Consider the following 12,768-nt stretch of genomic DNA (forward strand, 5'->3'; position numbering starts at 1 on the left):
GATCAAAAAAATTTGTACTTGATAGAAATAATACTGAAATGTCATTTTGATTTCCATAGTAACGCACATATATATTAATAATTTAGTTGCTAGGACCCCAGACTCCTAGCAACCAATAATAGTGGATTGGATTACGGATTTCTTCCGAAATAACTTTTCACAGTTAACAGAATTAACTGAAAATGAATTCAATTCTACTTAAAGATCGCTAAAAGTATTTAAAAAATGCATTGGCATCGTGTTCTGGTATATTCTAAAAGTTTCAAATGTCTAGCTAGTCGGGAAGTTAGTTAAAAATCGATTGCAAGATTTGTACCGTACAAATAAGAGTACGAGCTAATAAAAACGTTGTAAAATAAATTAAACTCTGCCTAACCAAACTATAATAGATAAAAGAATGTATTATTTAATTGCATAATTTTATATATTTTATAGGCAGATTATTATGTCACTTTTATTATCTATTATGGCATGGTTTTCGCAGGGCTAAGGTAATTAAATTTTAAAAACTAACCAACACCATAATTCTGTAAATTGTAGTCTTATTTCAATGAAAACAAATACGTATGACTGACGATGTTTAGTGTGCACTATTTATGGCGGTTTTCAACAGCCTACCTCCACCCTTTGCCAATGCTTTGTGTGATGTAATTTAGTGACCATAATTAGTAAAAACTCTATTCTTGCTCTTGGAAAATAGATGCATACAATGAAAATTCATCACAGTACAACGGAATTGTAATAAATAACTAATAACTACAATACTTACTAATTTATTGTCGACGAAAGATCTATATTTAAGAAGTGTCGTGTATTTTCCAGCCCACATCGCCAAATTATTTCAATATTATAATAATTGAAAATTACCCAATTCACCATGTTAATACTAGTTTTAAAATAAACTTTAATGTCTAATCAGCAGTGATTCCCAATCGGGGTTGTGGACGATTCTCAAAAAATAAAACTTGACACCAATTTGGTATTAAGTACTTAGCGTAAAATAAGGCCTGACATATTTTTAAATATAGAAACACTTTAAAGTTTAAATTAAAAATCGTGGAATCAAGTTGTCAGTTATGAACGTCACCATGCACTGCGCACTGTTCATTTTGTTTCTGACAAACTATTTAAAATTTTCATGATAACGTTATAATTACTTTATAATTAGTAGTTACTTATTGCCATACTACATATTATTATGTTTGTGTACTGGTCTGACGATTAGCTTTGGACAAAAGATTTGTTAAAATAACTACCTTATCAAAAATTTCGCCTGCGGCGCTGATCCGATATGATTTTGAAATTTAAAACTAGTTGCAAGTGACGTTTTTAATTTAATTATGTACGTAGGCATCATGTTAATATCTATTTACTAATTGTCCACGCGTATATTTTATAATTTTCCTATCTGGATCTTAATAATAATTTAATGTCCCGAGGGTTCTGCCAAACAAAAACAGTTGAGAATCACTGGTTTATTGTATTGCGACAGTATAAACGGTATGCTAATGTTAAATAATTAAACTTTCCAAGATTTTTTAGAATTATTATGAAATTCATGTTTATTATATAAATATGATAACGCAGTCGATTAAAATTAATTCTGAAGGTTTGCGATTATTTGAAATTGTTATTAAAGTTGATTGCCGTGACAAACTGTTAATGATGAAGATGCAGATTTGCATTTAGATGTCAGTAGGAGTCTGATATCTGATATGTTGCCCAACAAATAAACTAGATTACTCAGTTATTCAAATATAATTCGATTACGTTTATAAATCTAAAATTATTGGTCTCCGGTCTGTTACCAATACGATGCATAAAAATAACGTAAGATTTAGATATTTCTAACCACGATTGAAATGATTTGAGTAAAATGTATCATCCCCCTTTTTTTCCTCTTCCCGCCAATTATGGAAATAACGATGGGTAATTGAGACAAAAATACTAATACTAATAAATAATAAAATACTAAACTCAAAAATAATAAATAAATTTTGCATTATCTTTTTAACTTTGCAATTAATAATAGCGGGTCATCGAAAAGGCAATATTCGTATAGTATAGACCAGCCATGTTTAGGGATGGATCAGGGAACTCAGAAATAATATGGATTATGACCGATCGCACCAATGACATTAATATGGACGAAGCATCTGAAAAAAAATGACACTCACTTTTTTGTCGGGTCTGCCGAATGGCATAATCTGTTCTAACGCCATTACAATAAAGGTGATATTGTTATAAATTCCCGATGCTTTTTGTCGGGTCTGCCGAATGGTTCGGTTTGAACGAGTTCGCTCAAATGAACTTTGACACTAGAAACACTGTTCTAACACCATTACAATAAAGGTGATATTGCTATAAATTTCCGATGCGTGCTATCGCATAATGGAAATTGCGTGACGTCTACCTATACATGTGCGAATGTCGCTATGCGCGAATTTACTTGCTAGCTACTGTATTGAGTACGTTGTCCATTAATAATGTCATTGGATCGCATCATATTATACAAATATTATGAATTCAGTCGTGAAAAGGTAGAAAGTGTGTTGGTAGTAATGTATGGGTTTATGTCAAGTTGTTACACAATTAAAACCATCGATTCGGGGAAGTTAAATATTACGCGTATTTGGCTTTACATATGAGATAAGAGACATGGATATAGATTGAATTAACAAGGCTTTGCCGTGAAAAAAAGGCGGTGAGTTACGTTAGGTGGGATGCTCCCGACTTCCTACTCACTATCCTTCAACACTTCCATTGAAAAAATAGTGTCAAGAGAAATTGTCTGGTTCAGGAGTCAAGAGTCAGGAACCAGCGGCCATTAGGTGCGACGAGAATACAGCCTATAAATATTCTGATGTTAGTATTTCGGAAGAAATATATTTTTAATTAAAGAACAATGTAGAAACTTTTAAAGACCTACATAATTGAATTTTCTCGGTTTTTTCAAAAGGGGAAAAGGTTCTTTACAACTGGTTGATAATCATATTACAACAGAAATAACTATCTAGGTATAAACTAAATACTAATACTTAGTAGGTACCTAATAATATATTATTATTGTCAAATAATAATTTATTAGTAGGTCCCTATATTATTTAATGCAACCAGGGTGACATATTGCAATGAAAGGCCTAACTAACGCGATAAACCGTACCATGTTTAATTTTTTTTATCTTATTTTCTACATATCCATTTGAGTACCTACCAATGACATTAATATGGACGAATCATCTGGAAAAGAAAATGACACTCACTTTATTGTCGGGTCTGCCGAATGGCATAATCTGTTCTAACGCCATTACAATAAAGGTGATATTGCTATAAATTCCTGATGCTTTTTGTTGGGTCTGCCGAATGGTTCGGTTCAAACGGGTTCACTCAAATGAACATTGACATTAGAAACACTGCTCTAACGCCATTACAATAAAGTTCATATTGCTATAAATTCCCGTTGCGTGATATCGCATAATGGAAATTGCGTGACGTCTTCCTATATATGCGAATGCGCGAATTTACTTGCTGGCTACTGTATTGAGTGCGTCGTCCATTAATAATGTCATTGGTACCTACTGAGTTTATTCTTCTATAAGTACTTAGTATTAATTGCATATGTCATTGAAAATCGATAAATTCCGATTACTCAACAATGGTTACGTACGAATACAAATTTGCATTATTTTTAAATGACAATACAACGTAAAGACTTTTGCATTATTTATTGCCTTCGCGATCGTAAAATCGAATAAGGATTAAGGTCATGTGACCCGCGACGTAAAGAGCAAGGGGTCATTTCCGGTAAAATCAATTAAGTAAGTAGGTACCTAACACACCGAAGGAATTTTATTAACGCAATCACATTTGAGACATTTAACCAATTTTGTCCCCATGTCATGAAACGACAAATTAATGGATATTATTCGTCGTAGGAAGACGAGTAAATTTGTACAGTGCTTATCAATCTGGACACAATGGTCACTTACACACAATTAAATCTGGGATATTTTATTTCAAAATTTCAATACTTATAGTTTTTGCGATTTTAAAATTATTGAATAATAATTATTAATAATGCCTTACGTAAAAAAGGGTACCTAAATTAGGTAAGTACTTACCATTTACAACAGTTAGTTGTCGTCGAAATATGTCTGGGCCTCCACAGATTGGGGAGTTATCTTAACTAACCACTCGCCCATTTCATTGGAACAATGCTCTTGATCCAGTGATAGTATGAAGTACGTGGATGCCCAAATCACTGACAGGTTTGGAGGCCTCTTTGAAAAATTCATATAAAATAAACCAATACTAGTTGTTAAGTCAAAGTAACGTAATATTTATGCTGTCAGAATTAAAAAAATATATTTTTTCTTTTTTTCTTAGGTACCAGTTTTCACGTGATAACAGCTAGCGACTATGATATAGTGGGATGTAAGAACATACCTCAAAAACAAATTTTTAATACTGATATATTTTGCAGAATAGGTCAAAGGAACCTGGAAATATTCACAACTATTTCTCAGATCAGGTATACTAAAAAAATATTTTTAATATATTTTAGCTGATAGCTGCAGACGCGTTAACAGAATATGACAATAATGTTGTAAATAAATAAAAACAGATTGCAATACGTTTCAATAACGTTTCAATTTTGTTATATCAACGTCAACGAGACCTGCGGATTCAGAGCGTTATGTTTACTACTCCACTGTTGGCATAACCGTATATGCATTATATTATTATGTTAGGTCAAATTGATTAAATAAAGAAACAACCCTTATCTCTAACGATAGCGAATTAACGATGAGGGTAGTCGATTCTGTTCGTTTAATCTGCGCCGTTTTAGAATCTGCACTGAAGAAGGTTGCAAAGCGAATCTTATAGATTTTTATAATTTGTATGCCTTATTAAATTTAAAATAAAATAAAAAAATCATTGCCTACGGTGCCATTTTTCTACTTGCTCGTAAAATCCACAAGTGCCAAATATTCAACCGAGAAGAAAATACGACTTCGTTTTTATACGCACGTAAAGTAAAACATCCTTAAATAGTTACTGATCAAAATTGAACTTACTTCGCGTAAACATTTTGAGAACCGTCTGATAAACGAGAACGAGCCATGCGCTCATTCGATTAAGTGAAGAGTTCAAACATAACTGATTTAGTTATTTTATAATATATCCACATTCCAAGCTTACTTTTCATAACAGTTTTCTCATAAAAAAGAAAAAAGGTCATGGCCCCCACAAGGAAGGGGCTGACAGGGCTCTAGCCTGGGGGCCCGGGCTCAGGAGGGGCCCGGCGAGGCGAGTCAACCAGATAACTGAGATAAACACACATCACCAATTTGCTTTTAGTCAGTTAGTTAGTAAAAAAGTCGCCTGCGGCGCTATTTTCCTTCCATTAATATTATTATTAAAAATTAATTATTACAATTTTTAATTGTCTCTCAATACTCGACAACTTCATAATTCAAATGGATGTACATATATATACACAAAAAACACTAAATATATACATTAATTTAACCGCATACACCATTTATTATTAATGTAGAGCGTTACACTGCCTTTATCCTTAGCGATAGGTAGGGGGCCCGCCAAATATCCTAGCCTGGGGGCCCGCTTCAGGATGGGGGGTCATGGAATAGGTATTCAGTATCCACCAACATATAATATCAAAACAATGACAACACTGACGGTCAATTCATATAATCTCACTTACCGCTGAAGTGAAATATAGCACCAGCGTACGCACTGGTAAAATGTATGCTCATGTTTTGCTATTATGCCAATAGTGTACTCACGCTAGTGGTATTTTCTGCTTTAAAGGAAGATACACAAATATTAAAATGCATGGAAATTCTCCTGGAAAGTATGACATTTTAAATTCCCAATCGGGGTTCCGGAGAACCCCGGAGCTCCTCGAGGGGTAATAATATTTCCGCGAGAATTCAAGTAATAGAGAGGGAAAAGGTTTTATGTGACCTATTTTTCAGCTTTACGTTTAAAGTAAAAATCGAGGAATCCCGTTGCCAGTAACGATTGTCACCGCCTACTACGCACGGTTAATTTTATTTCTGTCAAAGTGCTTCAAATTTTCATGATGACGTTACAGTTACAGAAATTATGACAATATTTATTGGCTTGAAGAATGGCTTTGAAGAAAATGTATGATAAAATTACTTTCCCATCAATGCGGCAATAATATAAGGTTGGCTTTGAGACTAAAAGAAATTTCAAAAATACGGCTCTTGTCTGCTCAAAAGACTTATAATCGGGACATTTCCTCAATATATATTATGTATATTTTATAATAATTTTCAGATAGGTAGGCGTTTCTCAAGATTTTGTAAAATGTCACCATCAAAAAAGGTTGAGAAACACTGTTTGGATAATGAAATAAAATTAATCAAATTTCTATTTCGAAGTCACAAAAAAATCATCATTTTATGTGTCATCGTAATTAAATTTGTATAAAAACGTATTTCTTGATAAGGTCGATTTATTAAATTGTTATAATATTATTTTATAATAACTACTTATTACTTATTTACTGATAAGCAAAACCTTAAACAAACACGATTTTACCTAGAAACTTTGTACTATCATAATCATAAAATACCTATACATGAATAGATACTTACTAAATCAATGATTCCCAACCAGTGTGCCATAGGCGATCGGGAAGTGTGCCGCAATATTTAATTCCATTTTCATTATAAATTATGATAGAAATTACTATTTTTGTACACTTTTCTTAGAGATGACGTATTTTACTTGTAGGTAAGTAGAGAAAAAAAGTCGCCTGCGGCTTAGCATTCTCAGGTATTCATTATTAACATTTAACGCTTCTGCGACAATGGGTACATAACATGTTTTTAGTTTACAATTATTATACTGAATACTTAGATTATAGACTGAATAGTAGTTTGTGAGTGGTAGTTTAAAACGATTTATTTGGTTTGGTAAGTATCTAATTAACTTTTATGTTAGAAAATATTTGGCAACACTGGCTATCTTGTAATTGTCAGATTAAAAGCTGAGTATTACGTTGATTGAACGATCTCGAAAAATCGCAAAGTATTGAATCCATACATTATAAAAAAAACATGTCAAAACGTGTCACCTAAGATGGCAATAATTATATTGAAAACAAGAGTTTATAACATAGTCACCATCTTTAGATATTCCAACATACAGAATATTGTTTTTCTGTGATTACCAACCGACCCACACTAAAAACGTTGCGGATAATAATGATATACCTACAAAAAATCACATAATAGATATGTACCCTCTAACTAGTTATATTTTGATCTGATTATTTAATAAATAATATGAAAATTTAAGAGTTTACAAACACTGTGACTTAGTTTTTTAGTGTGCCGCAAAAAAAATATATAAAATATATAAAAATAATATACGTGTGGCGTGACGTGAGAATGGTTGGCCATCACTATACTTAAGTATGTAAACGAAGCATATAATATTAAGTAGGTATTACCCATGGGAGTGTATTAATAGTAGATCAATAATACTCACTATGATTATGATATACCTATAATATTTATAATAATCGGGAGGTACGTAGGTACTTAAACATTTAATAAAGAATGAAGATCTGTTAATTATTATCAAAATTTAGACACTTTACTAAATTACTTAATAATTATTTACATGTTTCATTCATTGTTGGTCTTATAAACTGCTTAAAATATTGTGTTTATGAATGCCATCAATGGAACCGGTGCTAATTATCAATCATAACAACAACACGTGACAGTTTAGTTAACGGTGCATGAAAGTTGATATATTTTGTTTGAATATAAAATATCGTAATAGCATTGAAAATGAATACTTACATGCCCATTTTCCGAGCCCCTTGAAGTCAATTCTCCTCGCCCGGGGTCCTAAGAAATTTCTGTATACATACCAACAAAACTTATTCACAATAACGTAACCAAAAACCACTAGAGACACCAGACCGACTTTTTCCAAATGCGTGAAACCCATCGCGAAGTGAGAGATTCAATGACTGACAGAAGACAGGAAACGAAGAAAAAGACGTTACGTTAAAAATTATTCGCCCGAAATATCAGACATAGCCCATCGCCAGCGCAAAACGGCGAGAAAGTGAAAATTAATCTGGGTTATGTTGATTCGATGGCGGACGGAGATGCTGCATGCTACATAGAAGCTAGCGGTACTGCGCGCGCATCGCGAATGACAATCGCGCCCGCGCCCGACCGCGATAGTAGCGAATGATAGAAAGAGAAAGCCGGAGTAAGTACACGGAGAAAGTTCATTAATGCTACCGAAACCACGGGTGCGAGCGAGAGAGAGAGCAACAGCTGATAACGTTTTGACATTCGAAATGCGAAAACGTTGAACCTCGTGAAAGTAGCGGCAAGTCGTGTACCTACCTTTTGGATTAATAATATATTTTTTGTTCCACAATTATAATTTTTTTCTCAGGATTGGAAAATGATAGGGCAAAAAAATATTGTTTGCATGTTAACTATTTAATTGGCCATAATTTCTATATTTTTTTATTAACCAAACCTCGCACTAGTATCGAGTAATAAGACACGTAATAACAAATAATAGAGAACATAAATATTGGGTGATTCTGGATCAACTTTCTCCAATTTTTTCTTAGCCTTGTGGCAAAAACTACAGGTTTTCCTTCACCTTGTCACTTCACATATTCGGCATATAATTATTAATGTTATAACAATGTATTTTGTGGTTAGGCACAATTAATAATTGTATGCATATACCTGTGAATAAGTATCATTTACCTTAGGAGTCTTTTGATAGATAATGTGTCATTGGCGAGCTGTCCATGCCTTCTATGATGAAAAGCATTTTCTCATATTTACAATCGCTCCAAAGCTCTTTTTTTTCTAGATGCCTTTATGGATACCTCGCATTTACTATCGAGTTTCTTAAGGACTTTGGCACGCAAACTACTTGATGCTAGTCAAATGAAAATTGTGCCGGCTGAGAATATATGCCTTATTGAAAACTATTCTTCTACCGGCATCGGGTATTGCTAATTTGAATTCGGCTAGGATCTATGAAACCGCCTTGCAAAAACCCTAGAAAATTCTTTATAGCGCAAGGTGGTGGTGATGGTGTCGTATTCATTGGGAACTGAGGACTGCGATTTGTAGCCGAGTTTTTCCCGTGGTAAAAGAAATGTCGCATAGGACTGATATTCTGAGCATATACTTATCCTATCTTCAAAATGTCATATAGATACAGGCATGGCCCCCACAAGAGGGGGGCTGACAGAGTTCTACCCTGGGGGCCCGAGTTGAAGGGAGACCCATCGTAGTGGGTCAACCAGACAAGTAAAATAAACATGCATCACAAAATAAATGTTCTCTGATAGTAAAAAAGTTGTCTGCGGCGTTATTAATATTTTCTAATATGCGGTTGTCGTGAAATTTTTGTTTAATGTTTGTCAATATTTGACAACTCCATAATTAAAGTGGATGTATTTAAAAATACAAGCAATCACTAAAAATACACTGAACCCTTAGTTTTAAATCGAACGCCATTTCGAAAATGCTACTGTAAAGACTGTAAAGAGTCACACTGGCTTTAACTTTAGCGATCGGTAAGGATGTAGGGACCATGGATACAGGTGTTTACCATAATAATCAGCGGTGATTTTCTTTGACGCAGATGATGCAATCGATTTTTCAGATGATTTAAAAAGGGGGCCCGAAATAGTTCAAATCAGTCATGTAATTTCTAAATTATTGTTTTTATTAATATTTACAATGTTCGATCCTAAGAAAATCATAATAAATTTTTTAAATATTTTTTTGTTCTTACAAAAAATGGATCTTAGCCACTTACTCAACCGATTAGGTGCATCCTCTGGATCCAAACACGCATTGAAAAATAACATGTGATTTTTTGTTAAATCCGGGATTCGAACCCGGAACACACGAAACATTATACCAAAATCATAAAAATATGATTTTTGGTTACAGGACGTGATTCTGGGAAAGTGGTAGATTAGTCATTTTACTAAATAGGTAGGTACATTGATAGTTCCAATGTATTATTATTATTTATTTTTTATCAACGCGTGTTTCAAAATCCTTGTACCTAAGTCCTCCACTGATAATAATTGGTTGATATTGGTAATATAATTATGTTTCAACCAATCCCAGAATCTCGGAATTACAATACCTACTACAAACACACGTGCAGTAGAATTTACTAGGCGGCAGACTGGTAGCGGACTGGTGTCTGGACCGCCCCCTATACTTAATAAATATAATAATATACTATTATATTTAAAACTATGTTTTAATAAATCCAGTTTGGTACGAAAATGTGGCAGTGAAAGGCTAAGGAATGAGACAAATTAATGGCGTTATGTGGAGGCTTCCATCCAGCATTGGACCGACTGGTGACCAAAATAATTTAGTTCGGAAATTTTATAATTAGAAGATTGATTTAAAAAATAATGCTGTTTGACATAAGCCGGCTCGCACACACATCACAACTCACCTTGTGTGCCTGACGGCCATAAATCAAAACTTCCAAGACTGCCGGCGAATGTTGCATGATCACAACCTCGCACATCTGCTTAGCGCTGCTAGCTCTAGCTCTGCCAAACGCGGCGACAGTCTGGAGAGAAATGGCCGATTGTGCAGCTGTGTGCATGCGCGGAGTTGATATTGGCCGGACATCGACATGCAGGTTTTGGCCAACGCAACTCGACGCATGTCGCAGCGTCACAGAGTCGGCGGCCAATCAGCGAAGCTCCATTTGATGACGTTTGTTTCTTGGTTTACGATGACGTCACATCGACGAATTCGTCGTAAGACGCATGCGGCGAGTTTTGATGTGCAAGCCCACTTAATATCCAAAATTTTCCATTGTTATTGAGACGAAACCATTGATAATATAATATTTCAGAAAGGGTTATAAACATCTGACAAAAAGTTGTAACTATCACTCTTATTGCAATGTGGGTTGAATTCAATTTTTAGTACAATAAAATACAAAATGTGTTTATATCAATTTTCATAAAAAATATCTCGTAGAATATAATTATGTGACTTTACTTTAAACTTTATATTAAAGAAACAATAAATTTGACACACATAATAATATATAAATTAAAACCGTTGGGAAAGTAACGATGCAGGTAGAGTTCATTTGTCTGTCACTTTCATCTTGAGATATTTAATTTATCTGTTTATTACGAACGAATAAAATAAATTGGAAAGATACAGGCAGACGACAATTTTGGATTCATTTTATTTTTCACACACTTCGTTGGCTTCAGAACCAACATAATTAGGGATCAGATGCAGATATATCGCCAGGTAATTACTTTAACTTAAAGAAACATAATATGCTTAGTCAATCTTATGCTACATAAAAAAACGCCATGCCAGCGTTAAAATAATCAAGTAGGTACTTATATGAATACATGAAATTAAATAAGCACTAAGTGCTCGAAAATAGGAAAAGAAGTGAGTATGCAGAAATTTTCTATGTGCCATCGCCAATATCCTAAATACAAGTGTCAAAAAATATATTTAAGCTTCTATGGAAAATCAAAAATAGCTCTGGGTGTAAGAGGTTGTGTGATTATTTTTGAAATATGCACCAAGTGCCGTTTGGTTAATATGTGTCATTGAGACTTAATTTCTCATTTTCGAAATATGCGAAGATAGAAATGGCACTTAGTCCTTATTTTAAGAAATTAGTGTTGCGACGTATAAATATCATTGTTCAGACATTTTTAATTATTAATTGCATTTTTTTAAGGACTATAAGATTGTATGTTAAATTTATTGAAAAGCTCAATGCTTTTATGAAAACTAAACGAATTATTCATAAAAACCCCTATATCTCAAATTCCGCTTTTTGGTACTTGGTGCCTACTTTATTTCCTGTATTCATATGGTAGACAGAATTTAAGCAAAAATACAGTTTTGTCCTCGTTTATCAATTAAAATAATGGTTTATGTGATTGAACAGGTCTTTCTTCTTCGACCATATATCCGATCTTAATAGGATCATATGGGCCTCCACAGAGTAGAGGTTTGTTTTAACAGATTTTGTTTTTACGAGAAATGGATGTCAGCCACTTGCTCAACCTATTAGGTCCATACCCTGACCCACACACATAGTGAAAAGCAATATGTATACTTGCCAGACCCAGGATTCGAACCTGGGACCCACGGCATGATAGTCCAACGCTTATGCCGCGCGGCCACCGTGGGCGGAGATTAATAGCATAATAATAATAATATAATTAAAAGTGTGTAAGAGTTAATGTATAATATATAAACACCAAAAATTGCTGGAATACTGATGACTGTAATGTAAAATACTGATTATCTTAATAATTACATATTATAATTATCATAGTCACAATAAGTACATAACTTATTGACATTGACAAAAACAATGACCGACCCACCATCTTTATTACAATTACTTATAGGTCAATGTTCCATTATATAATTTTAAGCAGTAACAAAAATTAAAATTATAGAGAATATTCTATAATGCTCCCTCTTCACAATGACCTAAGCGAGGCGATATTGTAACCTTTGATGCGTGTTGAAATACGGGTATTGATGAAGTACGGCGAACTTTTGCCAGCCACGGGCCACACGGTGCGAATGTCACTCTCTTCACAATGGTGACTGCATACATTCGCCATGTTTGGGCCATTGTGAAGGGAAGCATTAGAAAAGGTCTCATTTAGTGAATAAG

The 12,768-nt window shown here is 33.8% G+C and overlaps 1 protein-coding gene across 1 annotated transcript in view; it reads right to left on the bottom strand.

Annotated features, from left to right (window-relative positions):
- spidey (hydroxysteroid 17-beta dehydrogenase 12 spidey) overlaps positions 1-8,231 on the bottom strand; it is a 94,626-nt gene extending 86,395 nt beyond the window's left edge. The window contains exon 1 of the mRNA XM_085950288.1: positions 7,869-8,231. Within this exon, the coding sequence (XP_085806414.1) occupies positions 7,869-8,019 (151 nt within the window). The 5' untranslated portion in view covers positions 8,020-8,231. The remainder of the gene's footprint in view (positions 1-7,868) is intronic.
- Positions 8,232-12,768: the final 4,537 nt, after the last annotated feature.

This window comes from Rhyacophila brunnea, unplaced genomic scaffold (assembly GCF_057557595.1).
Source record: "Rhyacophila brunnea isolate RB1 unplaced genomic scaffold, BYU_Rbru_1.0 scaffold_23, whole genome shotgun sequence".
NCBI classification, from domain to species: Eukaryota; Metazoa; Arthropoda; class Insecta; order Trichoptera; family Rhyacophilidae; genus Rhyacophila; species Rhyacophila brunnea.